The 22,589-nt window shown below is 36.5% G+C and overlaps 1 protein-coding gene across 5 annotated transcripts in view; it reads right to left on the bottom strand.

Annotated features, from left to right (window-relative positions):
* Window positions 1–22,589, bottom strand: part of LOC121069755 — a 193,377-nt gene that overhangs the window by 113,456 nt on the left and 57,332 nt on the right. For 4 of the 5 annotated variants that reach the window (XM_040556195.1, XM_040556198.1, XM_040556196.1 and 1 more), the window contains exons 3-5: window positions 9,939–10,073; window positions 9,376–9,658; window positions 6,789–6,868 (exon numbers count right to left, since the gene is read on the bottom strand). In XM_040556195.1, coding sequence (XP_040412129.1) covers window positions 6,789–6,868; window positions 9,376–9,580 — 285 coding nt within the window. In that variant the 5' untranslated portion in view covers window positions 9,581–9,658; window positions 9,939–10,073. Of the gene's footprint in view, window positions 1–4,162; window positions 4,210–6,788; window positions 6,869–9,375; window positions 9,659–9,938; window positions 10,074–22,589 lie in introns of those variants that run through there. The other variant, XM_040556199.1, reaches the window with a different exon arrangement.

Genomic DNA, 22,589 nt, shown 5'->3' with positions numbered 1-22,589 from the left:
TCTCTTGGAGAAAGCTGTTCGTACAAACCACAGTCAGCAGGAGGGCAGTGCTTGAGCTGGACTGTCTCTCTTTTATTTGACAGCATAGATAAACATGGGCTCAGAGCAAACTAGAGCCAAGTGCTCAGAAAAATGGATGTGGCAAGTTTGTGCTGTTTGACCTCAAGAACCAGAGAACAGATCCTAGTCTTCATTTTATTCAGTAGTACAGAAAATGCAACAATGCAAAGAAATAGACCCAAATGTGGCAGGAGTCTTTCATCTTTGTGAGAAAAACACTGATTTTGACAAAAGCAGTTCCTAAAAAGACGATCAGCATGAGTCAGTGGTGGGTTGAGTGTCTTGCAAACTAAACCCTTCCTCATTTGAAGTTCCTTGGCTGACTGGCTCAGGCACAGGGTCTGCGCTTTGACCAGTCCCCTGAAAAGAGGATCAGGTGGGGCAAGTCCCTGACTGTTTGAAAGTCAGACAAGATGGAGCACTTTAGTCATAAAGTGCAAGTGTTGAGCTTGTTCTCACCATCCCATGTCTATTGAGTGGGGCTATGGACAATACAACCCCTTGCTGTTGCAAAGCATTCTACAGCTGCTATAAAGTTAACAATACTCCTGAACTTCACCCATAGCCTTCCTGATTTTTCTTTGGTCTGCGCTGTACTTTTTTTTTCCCCAAGATTTTCGTAATATATATAAAATCAACTTCCTACAGTTTATTTTATTAAAAACTTTGTTAATCTAGCATTTAAGGACATAATGCTTTTAAATAGTTTCTCTTAGTTGTTCTTCCAAGAGATTTGTGCTCATTTTTTTGTTTGTTTTTTACATGGTGCAGCAGAGAGGAGAAAACTGTGGCCATCGCAGAAATGACATCATTGTAATGCTATACTCTGCAAAGCTGCAAATCAATCCCAAAATGGTATTAGCTCTAGCAGTCAGTTGGGAAAAAAAAAAAAAAAAAAGTATCAGGTTGACTCATAACTGCAAATATTAAAGGCTAAGAAAAAAGAGGAAACTGTAGGGTCAGCTCCAAATATCTGGGCCTTGCTGGAGAGAGAAAAGCAGCACAAAAATACTGCATGTCAAAAAAAATTGCTGGTGAACATTAAATACTGTGCAGGTCAGCTAGATCAAGTGGCTTCTTTCCAAAAATAAAAATTAACAGGTAAGAGAAGTTTCTCTTTCATTGCCAAAAGCCTGTCGTCATTTATGGGATATGACTAGCAATGAGCAAAGAAATACATTGACATCTAGAAAGAGAGCTAAATCTTCCAAAGGAATAACTGATACTCTCTCCTTCTGTGGATAGAATTGACAACATAGCTAGTAAAACAGAGTTAAGTGCTGAATTGTTGGTTGAAGGAACATCCCAGAGGATGCTATCCTTTTTCTGCTCTCTGATGATTTAGGCTAGCTCTCTTCCTTTAAAATCTCCTGTCACTTTTTCCTTACCTATGCCTGGGGATTTAGGAACCTCTGTGTTCCTCCTGTTATTTCCGCAATTGAATGAATCTACTTTACTTTTCTGTTAATTTCCGAGTGCTGCAGCACAGTTATCTACAGTCATCAGTTCCTAAGTCACCCTAGCATAAACAACTGTTCAAAACAAGTACCAGGAGGTAAACATGATGCTTTGAGCACTGTTTTGTTGTTGTTGTTGTTGTTGTTTTTTTGTGGTCGTGTGCTTTTTGGTCAATCTGAAGATACATATATCAATTGAAAGGAAAATATAAGATAACAAGCAGTACTGCAGCAAAGCATCATAACTGAACAGGTATCCCACCACAGATAGGTCCATAACAGAAAGGTAGATCCATAATAGAAAAGTGTTAGCAACAGGGCATATAACCAGAAAAAGTCCAGCATGGGAAGAATACAATAACAAATTAATAAAGATATGGCTAAGAACAGAGAAAAGAGGCAAAACAAAGGTACTTTGAAACAAAAAATAAAGCCACGAGAGATTTTAGTAAAAGCTCTGAGCACCTGCAGTTTCACTTTTCAAAACAAAACTTCTGAAGCTTTCTTAAGGTTGGACTGTGGTAATGAAAATCATTACTATCCAAAGATGGGCACAGTTTCTCTTCAACAATGCACACAAGGTTTATATCCACATCATAAGGATATGCAGAGTAGTCCTTCATAAAGAAACGCTAAATTCAAAACATGACATAAAAGACCTAAATTTCAGTTTTACAGAAGCAACATGCCCACTCAGAACCTTGCAACATTGGGCATTTCAATACTCAAAGATGCAGAATAATCTTCCCTCCAGAGCCCCAGTATTGAGATGCTGCAGTTTTGCTCTTTTTTTTTTTTTTTAAGTGAATCTCTCTGTTTATCTAAATACTTCAACAAATGAAACTTTCAAGAAGTATGAACTTTAGATTTACAGATCTTGGAAACAAATATTTAAAAGATGTAAAAGACATACCACTTTCACCACTGTGTGGACTGTGTCAGAAGTTAGGATAGAATATCTTAATGGTAGAAAAATCTCTCACAATGACAGTCAGCTAGCTACTTTAAACTTCCAGGCAGGGGATCCTGCTAAGCATTTTGTTAAAGGAGGTGGGAATTGTTAACTATAAACTGCTTGCTCTTCACAGCCAGGGACATTTGGATAACTTCTAATCTAGTTGCCAAACAATGCGTAAAGGACGCTCTGCCAGTCTCGCTCTTTTTGCTCAACAGGGCGCCTTCAGTAACCATTCTACCAGACACTGCAGAATTTGTCCTACCACACAAAGTGAAGCATCACATTTCCTTTTAGGATCAATTTTCTGGAAATCAAGATGTCTCTATGAAGTCACAGTAGATATTGACTCATTCTGAAGCAACTTATATTGCTTGCTTAGCTCTTCCTCTAGTCCTACACCATTTAAAGACATCATTGTTCTGGTTTCAAGTACGCTCAAGTACCAAACTAAGTAAAGGCCATAAATCTCTCTTCTGCAAGTTCAGCTCAATTCTTCACTTCTTTCACAACTTGTATCAAAAAAAATAAAAACTGTAACTACAATAAAAGATGCTTAAGAAATCAGAAAGGCTACGTCTTTCAAGACCATTTCTCTGAAAGTAGAACTCTGAAGCAGCACAAAAACCTCAGTCTAGTTCTAGAAAGGAGAGAAGGGATTAGACATATTTCTTTTCCTGCTCATCTAGTCAAGTTTTAACTATTGCAAACTTTTCATTTAGAGTTATTCAGAAACTATTTCAATTAATAAAACGTTTTCACGCAACCTCTCAAAGCCAAATGTCACTTAAGTCTGAAAAACTAAAAACTAGTTAAAATATATCAAGATTTCTTTTCTTGGAGCCTCTCTGCAGGTTTTATGCTACATCTGAGGACTGGATCCACTGTCCAATGGACTATCAACACTGGAATTTCATCCCTGATCTACACTAAAGTACTATCTGGCAGCAAAAACTTTAAAAAGCACAATAGATAGTACATCTGACAGTCACTTATCTTTCATATAGCCTCATAAAACTGACATCACCTTATATAGCAAAAAGGAACTTTTCTAGTAATGGCATCTTACATACAAAATTATACATCTATCTGCAAGACAGCAGTACAGTTTTTATACTGAGATCTCAAAAAAAAAAAGAAAAAAAAAGATACCTCTAAACTAATAGCCCATTTTAACAGTCTTACTGGTCTGTACCAAGGACAGATCGCAATCCCAGGTGGTATGGGATTTGGGACACAAAAAGCATGGGTTTGCTCAATTACAAAGATCTTTGTATATTTTGGCTCACACAAACCAGCAGCTTCCTGTTATTCTTGACCCCTCTGTCCACCATTCTTCCCCACGATATACGAAAATGTTTGGTTAATTAATGCATAAAGACTGAATAAATGGCTATACACACACACACACACAAGTGGCTGAATTTTGTGCGAAAGTCTACTAGTAGGTTTTAGTTATCAGATCAATAAGTTTAATGAATAAAATCCTATAGAGACTTTTTAACCTCACTTCAGTAGACACATTGTTTGATTCACCAGAGTGGAGACAAAAATTGTCAGATGCCACTGAATGTTTAAGCTTCAGATTTTAAATCACCAGTTGACAAAGAGAGCCCAAATGCATAACATTTAAAAATATTAACATTCCCATAGAAATTAATTCTGAAATATACTAAGAGATCATGTTAACCTGCCACTCCATCTTGGTGCTGTGACTACAGTGAGGCATGGCTGCAGTTTCTTATGACATCATCAGAACACATCACTGAAATCAGAACCTTCTGGTATAAGTGCTAGAAGATTTGAGCTAGGAGAAGTCAAGCAGTCACAGCTTCCTAATCAGTACTTTTCTTCTAACAAGCTACTCAGATTAATAAAAGAACAATTACTTTCACTCTCAATCTTCTTCTAAATTGTTGTAATCTTGGATAAATAGAATTTAATGAGATCACCTTATGCTAAATTGATTTTCCTATTCTACAGAGTAAAGTGCTTTTCAGTTCAGAACTCAACAGTACATACAGTGATCATGATCAAAATAATACATTCAGTAGATGAAATGTGAAGACATGCACAGTATATTGCTTTGCTATGAAATTCTAATATAAATGTGGGTAATTTCTATATTCAGATTCCTGAAATGAATGTTTTATCCCTTGCAATAAATTATTTTTTTCCCTTTTCAGTGAAGGATTTTTCAAAAATATACATTCCTTTTGGAAATCACATATATCCTCATAAGACAGATGAAGTCATCCCATGCTGAATTGAAGTCAGGACCTACCAAATCTAATACATCTTTTGAATCAAATATATGATCTACTAAATCATATCAGTATTATGTATATTGAAAGCTAAACTGATGAATCACTGGATAAATCAGATAGCAAATGCATGACAATACAGTATTTATTAAAATGGAACGGTGATTCGTTTCAGTTGCCAGAACTTAATATATCAAGTTCTAAAGAATTCTTTAAAATTGCAGGGATTTTGCAGAAAGGCAAAAGACACAGGTAAAAATAGGCTAGAAAAGGGCTATCGGTGTGCGCATCCACAGAACAAGATACTGTATGCTGTTGTTTTGTGGGGGTGTTCATTACGGCTTCCAAAGAAGTGCAGATATTCTGCTAGTAGTCAGATTTAAGCATGTGTTTGGGATTTTACATTTAACAGGCAGGGGAAAAAATGCAAAAAAAAAAAATATAGGGAACAAAACCAAAAATGACTAAGTATTTTGAGAAAAGCCCTTGGTGAAAGGCTGAGAAAAATAGGTATATTCAGTCAAAAGAAATAAGAATGAGATATGGTAATACAACCCTACACATACATTTTTGATTTCCATCTCTGTTAATAATATTTAGACACAAAGTTTAACAAGGTAATGAGTATTACTAAAAATACTACAAAAACTCTTAAATGAAATTCCAACCTAAAACAGCCTATGTAAAAAACTCTCATCACAATTCCAGTCTATCTGTTCCAGGAGAGACCTGGGAATGCATGTCCTTAAGTTATTAACTAATGACAAATAGATCTCTGCCAGACCACAGCAGCAAAGCAGATTTCAGATTTTTGAAAATGCAAAAAGAGGTTACAAATAGGATATGGATCAAATACCATCATGATCTCAGAAAAGCAAAGGGAAATATCCATGAGATTGACATGAACAAGACAAATGCAAGATCAATACTGAGAAAATTTTAAAAGTCCAATTAAATAATGGGACAAGTGGTCATGACTAGCTGCAGAACTGTAAGCAGTAAAGGATTTGAAGCTTGGTCAAGCTCACATGACATGCTTCATGCTCCTTGATGCTCAACAGAACCTCCCCCAGATATATATATATATATATTTTAAATCCACTCAAATTTGTGACAACACTGGAATGTTAGTTTCCTTTGTACCCCTCCTTTTCTACCTCTGTGAGGATTAAAGTATTACCTGAATTACCTGCCAGAATAAACGGTCTGTGAATTCATTCCAATTTACACAACCACTATTTATTTATTTGACATTTTGAATGAAGAGGCATGCAAATAGATGTTTACAGTTCAAAAGATAGCAGCATGGTTAAAACCAGTAAAATATCACCATGTATTATATTTAATGAAGAAATTCTTTACTTTAAGGAAGAAATTCTATACTCAGAGGGTGGTGAGGCACTGGAGCAGGTTGCCCAGAGAAGCTGTGGATCCCTGGAAGTGTTCAATGCCAGGCTGGATGGGGCTTTGAGCAACCTCATCTAGTGGGAGGTATCCCTGCCCATAGCAGGAGGGTTGGACTTAGATGATCTTTAAAGTCCCTTCCAAATCAAACCACTCTATGATTCTATGATTTCTGATGGTTTATTTTAGCCAATAAAAAGAAATATTTAAAGATATTTATATGGATAATACTCCTAACAATGTATTTTCCCTGTATTTGGGATCATGACTCTTAAGGCTGAGGTAGGTCTGGTCCATGAAATGTAATACAGACAAGCCTGGAAGTTAACTCTTTTCTACTCTTGCCCTTAAGTGGAAAATAAGTTCCTGAAGATGTCACTTTTGCCTTTATAACACATCTCCGTATTTTAATCTGCAAGTGCAAAAAGCAGAACCAATTTTGCCTGGTGTGGCTGATAATTTGAGATAGGGCCTATTTTTTCCACAGAGACCTAACTCCCTTGCTGAAAAAAAAAAAGGGGGGGGGCATAATGTACAGCTGTATACTGAAGTCAGCCAGTTAACCCTCCTGTGCTGCACATGGGATCATTACTTGCACTGCTGAACACTTTGACAAAGAATAATCCCACTTGGTAGTCACGTACTCACCAGTTGCATCAGAAGTCTGAAGTCTCTAAAAAGGGCTGCCTCTCTTCCCTCTTTCATTAACTTGCTGCATTTCCAGTACCCTGTACATAATTAGGAATAATTAGTTTTCCTTACAGTTTTCACAACCCTAAAAAGAAGTATTTAAAAATGGAAGAATCACTCAGCATATTTACGTTCTCTCTACACAGAGCTTCCCTTATACAAAATAGCATAGTGCACCTTTACTGCCATGAATGCAAAGTCAGAAATAGGGCGATGTCTTCATCTACCCATCTTCTGCACAGCTGACATTGGCACAACCAGCCTCACTTGCCAGAGGAAATTGAGTGAAGTAGCTGGGCCTGCCTAATTTCAGCCCTACTTGGAAGACAGACTAGACCACATCAAGTCTGGCTCCCTTGACCCCCTCAGAGTCTTCCAATGCTGTCCCACAAGGCTTCCTGTGCCTGCAGGGAGTGTTTTAACTCACTGAGGAAATCAGAGTCCCATCCCTGAAGAGCACAAGCACAATTGGGGGCTGCCCGACCTTATCCCATGGCCAAGCTCATGCCACCTGCAGCCACATCTAGGGAGGGTTCTCCCCTAGGGCTGCTAGGATGAATGCTCATGATGGTAAGAAAGAAAAAAAATAGTTTAAAAAATAAACACTCAGGAACACAAGTAAACAGACCACCGAGGAGACACACCTGGCCTAGTCCAGCAGGCAACTTTAGCAAATGGAAGACTAAAGTCAGCAAAGTTTTAGCAGGCTTGGGAAAGGTACAAGCTGGGAAGGTGCTGCAGTAGCTAGACAAGCTGCTCAGCATGGGACAGAGCAAACCCCTTATGTCGCAGAAAACCCAGGTAGGTAAGGACAGCCAGGTCTGGAGCTGCTACAAAGAAAATATTGGCATTCCACCACAGTCTCAAACAGGTCACCAGAGCTAACACTAAGGCTCTGCCCATGCCTTAGGTGGAAACTGGAGTATTGGCTCTGGTTCTGCTAACAAAGACAACTAAAAACCAGTCACTGTAATTTTGTCAGACATCAGTAAAGTTGGAAAACTAGCAGGTCAGATGTACAAAGGGGCTTTTGTTTGCAACAGGTTCATTTTATGCTCAGCTTCTCAGACAGCCTCTGTCAGGGAACACTAGAGTACATCTTTAGATACCCAAATTTGAAAGAAATGGCTGGTATATTTACTCTAATCAACTTTGTTTATTGTCTGCATTAAAAGCCAGGGGGATGTTCATATGCTTACCTATAAGAATATGCTAGAGAGCTTGCTACACTAAACTGATTTAATCTTTTGCTCTGTGGTCTTTTATATGTCTGTGCAAAGATTTCTGCTACTAAAATTTGTAAGCAGACTCTCCTACAGATTATAGTGTTATAAATAGGTGATAAGGCAGAACAAGAACTAGCTCAATAGTTTCAACATCTCCAAAATCTGCTATTTAATTTTCTCCAAACTAAAGCACCAAGAACAGCGTGAAAGGACACTGAAAGATAAGAGCTAGGGACAGTTATTCCATCCAACTGCCAATATGTTGTATGAATTTGTGGTTCCCATGCATTTTTGAATTTATCTTCCTCATTTTTTCACAACTTCTGTGTTATCTCTTAGAATGAAGTAATTTCTGTTAGAAAACATTCATTCCCAAGCTGCTGGATTCTCATTAGTTTTCCCAGTCTCTGGGCACTTTTTGTGGTTGAGATGACCTAAGAGATTTTTCTTTGTTTTGCAGCTGGTGAAGTCCAGCATAGGATTTAAGAAGCTAATACGTATCATAAAAGGTAGTTACTTTGAAATTACTCTATTTGTATCAAGGTCAAACTATCTCAGAAAATAATAGCAAGATGATAATCTCAAAACGGGGCGTACCACAATAGCAAAACGAGAAAACGGGACCGCTTAGGCCAACATAATTCCTGTTAGCCATCAGTATCCGTCTTTCAAAAATTACTGTTTGAACACACTTCCATATGATTGGGGGTCAATATTGCTGGCATCTTAATTGTGATATATTCCACAGTTTTCTTAATGGTTCTTGCCTACTTGCCAGGTCCCATCATTTCTACAGAAGTAAAGTGGTACTGCTGGCATGGGACACTCAGCAATCTGAGTTTGCCACCTTGTTTGAAAGGAAGGTTGATAAGCTGAAAACAACAAGCTGCAATGGCAGCATATGTGATGCAGGACAAAAAGCAAATGAGGAGTTTAAGAGCAGTAGTATTTAACACTTTTGAAAATTACAGAATAGAAAAGCAGCGTGTCATGAGATAATATTCAAAGCTGAAGATGTGTCAACTTGTTTAGCTATCATTTGAATTGAGTTGTTAAAAACTTATTTGGAAAGGCCTGCAGGATGTATGATTCAAGTCATTTTTTTCCAACTCTTTTAAGCTTTTTTTTTTGTGTGTGTGTAGTTATAAAACATACATATGTATTAAAATATATGTACATCCTTCTTTCCCTCCCTACTTAGAAGTAATTTACTTGGGGCTTTGTCACTCAAGTTCTTCAAAAACATGCTTTCACATTTTCCTAATTTAATGTTCTGTTAAACATTTCTGTGTCTTTGTAAAATAACATTCATTTTATACCTTTTTTGATTTTTGGCTCCTTCTCTCTTCTTTTATAATTTGCTAGTATCCACCATTTGGGATTGTTTTGTTGTTTGGGGGGTTGTTTTGTTTTTAATGCAGTGGTTGATCTGAAATTCATTCTGCTTTCTGGCAGCTGAAGGAAAATTCGTATTTGCCTTGTAAATAAATTGAACCTGTATGTCAAAAAAGCAGCATGGAACATGTTCCATGATCATACTCTCTTATATTGTTGGATTGTGTCAGTCCATCATCCTCAAAACCTTGTGTTTCTCACATTTATCTGTGGGTAAAAAAAAAAATAACATACCTTAGACATCTATGTCACATTTTCAGCAGTCAGCTGTGTGTTTTGGACCCTAGTTCCATCAACTGTCAATGGCATTTGGACTTCTTTATCCCTTTTAAAATTAAGACATTGTTCACACTGGGGGCAGAATTTTCTGAAATATCCATTCTCATTATAATTAAGGCAATTAGAAAATCTTCTACAATACCATCACTATTCATTTGACATACTCAGCTATTTTTGGATATTGGACTATTGTATATTCCTGAATTACCATTCACATCCTCAGAGGTAGCATCTTCTTGATAAAAGCAAAAAGGATGCTTTGATGTACAGGAAATGGATCACAGAGTTCCTGTTCACTGGATGGAACAATTCACAATGCTCAATGAACAATGTACTGACAAACCTGTAAGAATGACAAAACAACAGTAGTCAGTGTGATTGTTGTTGTTGTTTCATGTCTTTAATACTAGATTAGAGATTTTTGTTTTAAGATGAAGTAAAAAAAAAAACATAGGAAATAGAAACCATAGCTCAAGAGGAATCTCACGTTCATCAAAATTTGTTACCAGATTACCTTTAGCATAACTCAGAGCACCTTTCTATAGTTCTGTTTAAAAATTCTATAATGCAGATAAATTAAAGCATACGCAGTACTGATTTAGCTGAGATGCAACACTGTGTCTACAATGGAGTCCTTCTGTGACCTTGCCAAGTTTACACAGTGTGCCAATAACAGAACTGGGATTAAAAAACTGACTGATTAAAATTTTGCTCACTAGGATAAAACACTTGAAATGAATCATCTCATTTTCCAGCATGTCCTCGGGTTGCTGCGGGCACAATAAATTACATTCATATAATAGCAAACAACTATAAAAAATTAGAGTTCATACATTTCATATATATTGTAACACCATGGCCTATTTTTAAAACTCCGAATTGCCTAAAGTTTTTATGCTCACAGACAATGAAATATATGACCAGTATTTTTCAGAGTGAAATTTCAGAACCTTGAGCCTGACCCAAAATACATATAACTAAACTGAAATATTTCTCTGACTCTGAGGCTCCAGAACAAACCCTATCTGCACATTTTTGATTAACATCAAATGCTATCCCTAATACCTCTGCAAAGAATGCACTTGCACACTTGCAGAGATGCTGAATGTTCTGGGTATAACCTTGTGCACCAGTGAAATGAGCAAAATATAAATAGAAAACAGCAACAAGCAATTGCAGTGGAAAATAATCAGCAAAAGTAGTAATGGAATTAATGGCTGCCAAAGCCTTGCATATCACGGCAAAAATGCAATCCATCATGCAGCTGTTTGTCATTTTTGCACAGGCTTCCAAACAGCTAAGGTTCGCCTAAGGAGGCCAATCTCCTAGGTGTCCTCTCTAGTAAATGAAGAGATGTAGGCTCCTCCACAAGATTAATTCCTCCAATTGCTTTCTGAAGAAGCCCATCTACTCCACCTACCATAAAGACAGCCTGATCAGATCCCCTACCCTGGCGTAAAAGCCTTTTATTTGTGCAAGCAGTTACACATAATTCAATTTTTCTAGCGGAGAAAATAGTTAACATCTGAAAACAACCTCAAACTTTTGTCAACACAGAGAGGAAGTTATTCAGCTAGCTTGGTGGTCCACTGGACAAAGTGATCAGCAGTGTTCTATTTTAAGCTCCTTAAAATTTAAATACAATGTTGCAGTACCAAAAGTTTCAGAGAGGATTATTACAGATGCTCTACAAAGACATCAAAAATGCTATAGTAGCTCCTCAAATACATCTTTTTCTATTCTTCTCATGCCATAAGTAACTGTGCTGCAATTGCTGAAAGGTTCAGGAGTTACATTTTGCACTCTGTGTATTAATCAGATTTGAAAACACTTGAGCACACATACACGTCAAAATGCCAGCTATTGGGCAAATAGGGGAAATGCCAAATCTAAAAGAAAGTGTAAAAACGAAAGCATTAGGGAGGTTCTAATTTTGCTTAAAATTTAAATCAGGCTTTTGAACTGAATTTGAGAGGAAACAGACACTCTTAAAAGGAGCATCGCCGTTGTTTTAACTCCTGAAAACCCATTTGTATCTTTCAGAATACCCTACCTTTCCACTATTCTGGGATCCAGGCACTGCTGAGGCAACTGAGACAGCTTTGCATCACAAAACACTCCATCACCATTCCAGGAAGGGTTTGTGCAGGAGGGAATTAGAATACATACAGATCATACTGAAAACTAACAAGATAAATACAAGGACAAATCAAGACAACCTGAAATCCCAAGCCTCCATTTAATGTATAGATCTAGAACACAATCACTTCAGTTGTTTTTTGTTTTCTAAATGAGGCGCAAACTAGAATTCTTTCCTTAAACACAAACTGAGATTCACTGGACTAGTATTTTTTTTCTGCAGTCTGGCTCCAATCTGTGCGTCAGTTTTCAAGACCACAATGTTAGCATTTCATTGTACGTCTTAAGATATCTGAATTTCTTACAGGGAACACTAGGATTTTAAAGGAGAAATAAGATAATGGACTCAAAGACTTTCTTCTTTTTCATTTTTTTCCCCTTTTCCTTTTTTATTCCTTAAATGAGGGTAACCATTTCACTAGCACAAACTATTTACAATCACAAATGTGTTTTCTGGAAAATAAATATTTGCAATAAAAAATAACAAGCAATTATGTTATACATACAAGAATGATTACAGAGAGATTCCGGGTGTGGGGGGGAAATCTGTATTCTTATATACCTTCTGAATCCTGATAACTGATACTAGATTTTTTATTTATGTTCTTAACATTACAAATTGCATTACCATAACAAGGAGTCAATATATGGCCAGTTTTTTTAGATCACAACCACAAAAATATTAGCAGGTTAAAACTGACTGCTGAAAACATCTCATTTTTCACAGTACAAATATTGTCCTTCATTTTAAAAAATGTCAGCCACTGCAATTGCAGACAAACAATAAATTAATCCTAAAAAGCCATTTATCTAACTAGTAATAAGGCACAAACATATTACCTTTAAAAACTACATTAAACTACACTCTTTTGCTGAGTTTGCTATATATTAGCTTTAACATTTTATAAATGGCTGCACAGGTGACAAATGAAAGAGGTTTCTCCACAAAATAACTGAAGGTAGATAATGGTGCCTCTGAACCAAATCTCTAATATTCATGGATGTTAATAAATTTATAGACCAATGATGAGATGCAAGTTCATTTTAAGGAGTATTTCTCTTTTCCTCTAATATTACTGCAGCCCTGAAATAGAGTTTTGCTCCAAGAGGAACGTAGCATGCTATAACTACAAGGAAATTAGGCATTTAAAATGGGAGTTCAACCTTTGTGATCAAATGTTTCTTTCTACATCCACTAGAAAGACAAATATATTAACAGAAGCTCAGTCTTTGGTGAGACACAGAACAATTATATGGAAAAAGACGTTTACTGGAGTGCATTCACTTTAAATTCTCATTCAGGAAAGCATCCTTATTCAGGAAAACACTTAAGCACATGCTTGACTTTAAACACATGCTTTGGGCCCAGTGAAGTAAAAGAGATTTAATCACATTCCAGATAATGATGGATATAAAGCCAAAAGATATTAACATGAATGGTTTTTGGATCCAGGCTTTGCATTTTTCAAGTCTTAAATATACACATACAGACATGTACATACACATATACATACACCCCCACACAGACACATACACAGAGAGATCTGTCTCTAAACTAAGCCAAAACATGGGGAACTAGAATTCAAAAGATAATTTGTTAAGAAACCAAAATTAAACTGAAAGAGCAGATTTCAAATACAGTGGCCACTTCGTCTTGCTGGCTCCTTAAACCCCAAGCTTATTTACTCTAAAATAAACATTTATGAAAGCCTAGGCATTTCCTATCTGCAATCTTCCTTCTATACTCTCACGTCCCAAGTTTTGATCTCACAGAAAAGAAATGGTTTGGCGTTAAGAAAAATCCAGTTTACATAGCTTTTTTTTGGCATGTTCTGATGCCAGGAACAAGAATCCATTCCTCTTCTAAAGAGATGAGTCTCCTGATAAGAGACTGATGTTGGCACAAGCACAGTCTTCACATCACAGCTCACTTTATGGGCTTTTTCACATGAGATACAGAAGAAAAAATAAGGCATAGTTTATGTATAACAATTAGTTTACTCAAATGATTAATTAGTCAATCACTTATCAGGTTAATCATTATTTTCCTGATATAGAAAATGGGGATTCCTCCTCATTTTATCCCTCGAATAAAGAAAAGATGCCTTTTTAGAAGCAATTGCTAAAAAGGGGGTTGGGTGAACTCTCATTGAAGCTTTGTAGCACAATAACATCCTTTTACTAGAGTACATTTCAAATGCAGTTAAGCTCTTTTTTAAAGCTTAATAATAACCAGAGCTTTCCTCCTAACACACAGCATTCACACAAATCTGCCCATTAGTTAGACTAAATGTCGAGGAAGACTTTTACTGGGGACTGATGATAGAGACCTGGTTATTATTTGATGAAGATCTATAGATGTGTGAATAGAAGCAGCCAAAACAAACAGCCAGAAAAGCTAGGGGAACAACAAGATAAATACTTGCCCTGTGACTATCAGATAGTCTGTACTATTTGGAAATCAGAATGAAACAGAAAATAAACTGCTATTTCTTTCCTTCCTGTTGTGCTTGAGGAAGTAGTTTTTACTTCTTTAGTAAACAAGCAAAGTGGCATCTAAGAAATACAGTCGAATATCACTAGTTTCTCCCCATAACAGGAAAGAAAAAAAGGAAAAATGTAAAAAAAAAAAAAAAAAAGAAGAAACTGAACCATAAAATTAAAAATACTGAAAAAAAAAAGACTGATAGCTGAATAGAAGGCCACACTACGATGACTTACAAAAAGTAAGTGGGGAAATTTCTGTGACTTGATGTTCTGTAACAGGTTTGTTTAAAGGTTTCTCCTAAGTCTTAAAATTTGCAATTTATATAAAGAATAAAACCACTATTTCTCTTAAACCATAAGAAGCCCATTTCAGCCAAACCATTTCACAGATGAATATGAAACACAAAGAGAGAGAAAGGGAAAGAAGAGAATCAGCTCCTTGTAGATGAAATCTTACACTAAATCTCTTATTTCTCCTCCTTTTGGGGCGCCAATCTAGGTCTGTTTAAAGTCAGTTGCAGTCACTGACTGCAACTATGCCAGGAGTACAAGCATGAGATTTTTATTACCTGTGGCAGAAGACCTCAACTCCAACAAGCAAAATGTTCAGGATTCTACTTAAAGAGCCTGTTTATACTGATTGTTGTTCTTGTCATCTTTGGTGGGGGGTAGGGTTTTTTGTTTGTTTTTGTAAGAGCTAGAAATACTCTATCACTTATGTTCATCAGCCTGAGAACAAAATGCATTGAAAGTAACATGGCCAAGTCTGTCTGATTTCTTTTCCATGTTTCCAGCAAAACAAAAGAAGATCTTGTCTCACTGATTGCCCTCTACCTGGAGCATGGATGAAAAGCTGATCCTGCAATCTATGCTAATTTCAGCAAGCTCTACAACAATGTGGTTTACATTTTCAACATCATACAAACCAAAGTGAATCATTACTGTCTTATTTGCAAAGCTTCTGAGGATGGCTCAGGCTGTCAAGTTAGGCATTTAGTATGTAGAGAACACATAGCTGAAAGGCATCCAAAGAACATCCTATACTAAACACGGAAAAGATGCAAAGATACCTAAGCTGCTAAATTTGTATATCACATAAGCAACATTAACTTTTGAGTTTTGATTCAGAACCTGTGTTCAGTGCTTGAAAACAACAATGCTACTCTATGGACTGAGATGAAGATGGCTTCTGGGTATATGAAAGACTTCTTTTTAGTAGCTATGATCATTCCTAATAAATGAGAGTTATCAGTCTTTTACTTGTCAAGGGTGTTCTGTTAAGGTCAGCTCTTTTGGGGAAAAAAGGGTTGGACTTGAGACAGGAACAAGAACTAAGAGGAAAGACTCATTTCATATAGAAATTTTAAAAAATAGTTTGAACATCTGTATAAACATTCATATCAATGACTGATAAAGTTTGCAATCTAAAACCAAATGGTGTAGGAATTTTAGGAATTATTGTGATGGCTAATGATTTTATTGCTATTCAATACAGGATATTTGTTTTCTTTGATAGTTGGTTTTGCTTTATTTCTTATGGTAGCAAAAACAGTGTAATGCTTGAAATACATTTTTTAGCGCGTGTTAATATTATTCACTAACACTAGTCACTACTCCAAAATTTAATTATATTGATGTAATTTCAAAGAGCTTAAGCACATGGATTCAATCTTATATATATAAATAAATATGCATTTCTCTACTAGAGAGCACAGAATTTTACCTACATTTTTCATTTGTCAACTTGTATCTCAAGTATTGCTTACATAGACCAGCAGAGAAGCAGCAGGATGTACAGCCCACAGCCAGCTAAGATACTTAAAATGGCAAACACAAAGACTCCAAATGCCCAAAGGAAGGTTTCCACCTGGGGAAGTAGTTGTCACTTATCTCTTCCCCAGAAATAGAACTTTATACTTTTTATAAGCATAGGATTTTACAGCCTGCCCAACTAAAAAAAAAAAACAAAGAAACAAAAAAAACCTACTTTTTTCAGATTTCTTTGGTTTTTATTGTTGTTGATTTTTTTCAGATTCTATTGAACATGATTACCAAAGGAATTCAAAATATTTTATCGAAATCTATCTGTACTATAAATATGCCTTGAAAAGTTTATGTTATTGAAATAAAATGTTTCTAGAAAATCTTTTCAGTATTCCCTAAAACAAAGTTTTGGGAATCTTTTTTATTACGCCTTTCAGTTTCTTATTTTGATTCAGGATAAAAGGTCAGAACAGAAATTCTGAATTTTGACCAGCTTAAAAACAGCTAAATGCTGTTTCTTATAATGAAATGTAGCTGTCACAACTGCATATCTTTATAGACATCAAGACTACAGTACTAGGAACTATACCAATACCATTTTACTTTTCATCATCTCATCTTGCACAGCTACTTACAAAGATCTCAGTTTATCAAGATCAGATATTTTTACCTGTTTTGCATTTCAAGTTGGAATTTAACCTCAAAACAGTAAGGTCTAAGCAAAGTATTTACAATGGCTCATAAGCTATCCTTCAGCCACACTGATAATATTCTGCAGTGGTTTATGACATTTCGTTTGCATTGTTTTCATTTTAGCTCCAGTACTCTCAATGCACTCTTGAGATATGAAGAGGCAATACTTACCCAAGTACAGGACATATTTTTAAGAAGCGGCATTCAGATCTTTTATTTCTGATGACACCTGTACAAAAGAAGATTCTCTGTGCCTTGCATGCAGATTTATTGAGATCTGATACCAATTATCTTTGACTGGTGACCTTGACCAAAATTTTCCTAGGATTTCTTGCCCTCTCTCCCCCGAGTTTGGAAGCAACTGACTCTAAAGGACATTTTCAACTCTTTTTGCTGTATCTATGTATATCAAAGAACATGGAATATTTAAGATCAGTCAAGACGAGAAGTGGAACATATTGTGCATGCCTTGAAAATTGGGTGCCCTGTGCCTACCAGTCGAGCAGCTGTATGGATAATCAGAGAACCTGCACCCAGAATCTCTTAATTACATGGCTCATTCCTCTGTTTGCTAGGCACCACAGGTTCCTCAGAGAGAGAGAAATAGAAAGTGCTCAGACTGCTGGGAAAGAAAATAATTCAACAACAGCATTTTATTTAAGTCAACGTCCCTAAAGTGTTTTAAATGAGGCCAGTCATTAAGGTCTTATGATTAAAGCCTTGCACAATTATAAAATAATTAGGGCCTGATCTTGTAACATCTTTTCTGTGGAGAGCATACACATCAGGTTCCCTTGGAATACTTGTACACTAGGCACAACTGCTGCTAACGCAGATGCATCTGAAACAGCGTTACATAAACCACCCTGAGTACTTCTATGAAAACAGGATGAGAGTTAGGGTTGTTCAACCTGGAGAAGAGACTGCTTCAGGAAGACCTTATAACGGCCTTCCAGTGCCTAAAGGATGACCTACAGGAAAGCTGGGGAGGGACGTTTTGTCAGGGAATGTGGTGACAGGACAAGGAGTAATGGCTTTAAACTAAAAGAGGTTAGATTTAGATTAGATATTACGAAGAAATTCTTTACTACAAGGGTGGTGAGACACTGGTACAGGTTGCCCAGAGAAGCTGTGGATGCCCCATCCCTGGAAGTGTTCAAGGCCAGGCTGGATGGGGCTTTGAGCAACCTGGTCTGGTGGGAGGTGTCCCTGCCTGTGGTAGGTAGGTTGGAACTGGATGGTCTTTAAGGTCCCTTCCGACCCAAACCATTCTGTGATTCTATGATTCTACCGGTAGCAGTAACAGAGCAAAGCTCAGAAAAGGCTACCATCTAAAGTATTCACCAGTCTCCTTGAGCACATTTTTGTAGTCCACACAGCATTCCATCATTGCGGCTGTGCTGCCAGCAGAAGCCAGCCTGGACCATCTAAAACTGCAGTGTAGCTCTGTATTACTTTGATGAGTATATTCTGTAGTAATAAATCAAAGCTCATAGTTTTCCATATTGCCTAAGGATGCCAGATATAGGTTCCCATAGTATTAATAAACAAAAATATTTTAGTGAAAAGAACAACATCCAACTAATTCCAATAGAAAAGCCAAATCAGACTGAGTAAAGTATAACTGAATTATCTTTGTAATAGTTTTTCTTAGCTACAGGGAACATTATGAAAGGGAAGTAATGTTTGTTTTCCTCTATTTCTGACTTTAACAGATTTTCGTTGTAAAAAATGAATAAAAATCAATCAATGTCTATCTATAGCTATGCAACTGGATGTCAGGTATCATTTTAAAAGCTTCACTGAGTGTTCAGTGCATAACCATACTTCAAATGTTGTCCTTATTCTACTCCACAGTAATGATTACATAAAAACTTAGCAGCGGCCTGAGAAATAAAACTCATGGTCTCCTAAAATGCTGTGGAAATTGATAGTCTTGCATATAGATTGCACACAATGATGTTAGCTTGAAGATTTTATAACCGAGTGACAACTAAAATATTAGAAAATGCAGGTTAACCTCTCAACCACTATTTCTGAAATTATATTAAGAATGACTTATTTAATATTAGAAACATGGCTTTGAAGATACAAAATACTGTTAATAACTAACTACTGTTTTGAACCAGTCTGCATACAATAGCCTCCCCCAGAAGGGACTAACTAACCAGAGATTCAAGCAATTCAAAATATATGCCAAGCAAAACTACATTTCACTGCCAAAAGTTTTCCCCAAGAGGTGAATAACATTTTCCATAAGTCTGTGGAAATGACTAAATTAAGTTTGGTAATGAAATACTCATAGCTACTTTCTATGTATGATTCAATGTTTCATTTCTCTACTGAATAATATGGGTTGCATTAATTACATAAAAGGGAAGCTCATATTTATTATTCAATGAAAAGATTAACAGTGTAAAATACAATATTTTAATACACTAAGGAATATTTATCTCAATGTTTAAACCATGAAATTTGGTTATCTTAACCTACTTTTCATCCTGGAAGATTTATATTATTACAGTTTAATTCCACAGAATTTCAATTACATATAAAATATATTGAACACATTATGTATTAAGTGGTGTTAATTACACAGTGGATATTTTGTAATTAAAACAACTTTATGTAAATTAGAACTAAGCTCTGTATATAGACCAATTCAACAATCATCAGTAGAAGCACTATTAATGGGCTCAGGAACAGAACATTTTTTCATGTTGTTCTTTTCCCAGCAAGAAACACTGGGGCAAACCTGTTTGTGTGGCGACCAGCACTTCACCAGCAAACCTCTGCTTTTCCTTCTGACTTTTTGGGCACTTCCTCCTACATACACAAGCTTCTCTGCTGATGTTGGCTATCTTATTGTCCCACTGGAATATAGCTCTCATATGAGGTGAAAGTCACGCAGAAAGGCAACTTCCCAGTTACTGTATGTTAACCTAACAGAGGCCTGTAAGTATGAAACCCAACTTCTGAATTTGACCCAGCAGATTACAAGTGCAATGAGATTAAATTCTCTTGTTGGATTTTATTCTTCAGAGAAAACAAACAAACAAACAAACAAAAAAACACTGAGCTTTCACATTCAAATCTGTTTAGTATTGTATACATGTCATTTGATTTCTACAGTAGAAACATGGATGTTCACAATGAAGCGTGTGGCTAGCATCTGCCTGGGTCATACTACAAAAAAAAAATTTTAAAAATGAAGCCTTCTGATAGCTTCCTCCCCAAAAAGTCATTTTTCCAATTATTGAGTTGCTGGAAGTAATGAGCAGTCCAGATAATATCAATGGTGGTGTTAATAATCTGAGGAAAATGACGTCAGTAGTAAATGATGTTATAAACTGGCAAATTCTTGGGCTAGCTAAACAACATCAACTCAGATTTTCCATGATTCGTTTCAACCAGATGCTCCCTATCCTGACTGCAGCCAAGTCATTGCATGGCTGGACAATCATGCTTAGCATTGTGACTGTCAGTGTCACTGCTGCTGTTGTCACTAAAATACAACCTTTGCTTTCTGTTAGGAAAGACATTCATTAAAGAGGAAGACTGAAGAGGACTGTTCCTGTCTGCCTTCTCCACTATTACTAGAAACGCAGTCACTGTAGAAGAATGGATTGAGAAGACAGCCTGGATGTTGAGAAGTCCTGAGGGTCAACATGATGACATAGGACCCTAAAGAAATCTATCCCTTCTTCCCATCACAGAGTTTATGTGGGTTGCGCTTCTGAATGGCCTCCCCCATAATCCCTAGAAAATCAGGACAAGCTGAGATCCTGAAATTGGAGGTATGTGGGTGATGGCCCACAGCAATACAGTGGAATAAAGCAAGTTAAATGAAGCATTTCTTCCTAGCGGGAAGGAAGGAGACCCAAAAGAACAGACGTGTTAAAGAAACTTTGCAAGATGTTACACGATGTTAGGGGCAAGTAATTAGTTCTGCTTTTTCTTTATTTGGCTGTTTATACAATTGTGTTTACTTAAAAGTACATCCTTCTGGGAAGAAAATGAGCTAATATTGGCTGTAATTAAGCCATGTTCCTCTGCCTGATGTAACACCAGTGAAGTCAATAAGAAACTTAAAGGCTTTATTTCTGGCCCAATTTGAGAGTTTCTTCCTTCCTGCACTATATACTTACTCATATATTCTTTCTCTATTCATTCTTTTACTTAACTATAATCTGAACAACTCATGCAATTAGTTTATTTCTTTTGAATTCAATGTTGTGGTTTTTTTTTTAAGACCTATATGATATGCTCTTAAGATAAAATAAACTGTATTGCAAGGTTATGCCACTTAGAGTTCATTCAGGATAAAGCTAATGAGCTTTCACATTCAAGTTTTACTGATTGCAATAAATTCTGGTCATGAGGTATTCCTAAGTATGTATACAGGCATAATATTAATTTATAAAAAGTGGACAGTATCAAAATAGAAATATCAACAGCACCACTCTTCTGGTCTAGCTTTCTCCATGAAATATGGAACAGCTAAAGTCTTCAAGCAATTCCTCAAATTTATGTGCTAAAAGCTATTCAAATATAAAATAAGCACTAACAAATGGGCAACCTTGTCAGTTGCAATGTTAATAAATCAAATTCACCAAGGTAAGTTAGCTACATTTTCAGTACAAGTGGATATATCATAAGAGCCTGATAATGATACAACTACCAGAAAAAACAAATGTGCATTCTCTGACCTTGACAATAATTCACTAACAGCTTGTCTCACCATTTTCCTAACATTGAGCCACTCTTCAGAGGCTATCTAGAAAGCGTTTACGTTTCTGTGGATAGAGAATTTCATCTGTCTCATCAGCACTATTAGGGATTTTAGTGCACTATTACGATAAACTACACACACACGAAAAAATAAAATTTCAGGGTAGTACTCTATGAAACTACCTAGGGGAAATTTGTGGGATGGGAGGAGGGGTGGCACTGCATCTTTTGTTGTGTTTCTTTCCTTTTGGTAAAGAGTGGCCGAAGGACTGACCTGATGGCCTTCACAACATTCCATGTTGCTCTGAAACAACCAAAGCTGAATTTCCTTTACTTATTTGTTACTCCTTAAAATGGGTAACGAGCAAGATTGCAGCTGAACTTGTAAAGGAAAATACACCTTGCCAGTAGTGACTTCAATGAGGGGAGACCAAAAGAATGAGGTTTTATTTATATCCCATCATTTCACTAAATGATGTAGATATGTTCTCTATTACTACATTATGGGGGTAAATTATAGACAGTAAGAACCACCATCTAAGCTAGATGACAGTGATAGCACAAGAACAGTTGGTTATAAACTAGCCATGAAAAAAATCAGGCTCAAAACTAGAAACAAGTTTCTTACCATTAGAAGAGCATAGCTCTTGACAAGGAACCTAAGCAGTTACTAGATGGAATTTGATAACTTTATGGAAGGGATTACATGACGCAGTTCCAGAAAAGGCAAGGAACTGAATCTGATATTTCTGCAGGTCCTTACTTTGCTTCCAATGTGAGGTGCAAAGAAGGGTAAGAGAATAACTCAGTTCCTTTGCATGCTCTTTACAGCCTCTTATGGTTAAATAAAGGACTCCATTGTTTTCAAAAATACTTTATCCCCTGGTGATTGTTCTCCTTCTCAGTAAGTCAGTTTAAAACACATGCAGAGGCTAGCAGTCAGGCATTTCACACCACAAAGCAGCAGCTACCACTGCCACCACCATTTATTGTGGTTGCTCAGTGCTTACTTGCTGTCCCATGACCCTCTGTTGCCAAGAGATAT

This window comes from Cygnus olor, chromosome 4, assembly GCF_009769625.2.
Source record: "Cygnus olor isolate bCygOlo1 chromosome 4, bCygOlo1.pri.v2, whole genome shotgun sequence".
Classification (NCBI taxonomy): Eukaryota; Metazoa; Chordata; class Aves; order Anseriformes; family Anatidae; genus Cygnus; species Cygnus olor.
The sequence above is the reverse complement of the archived record's forward strand: the minus strand, read 5'-3'. Positions and strand labels throughout refer to the sequence as shown.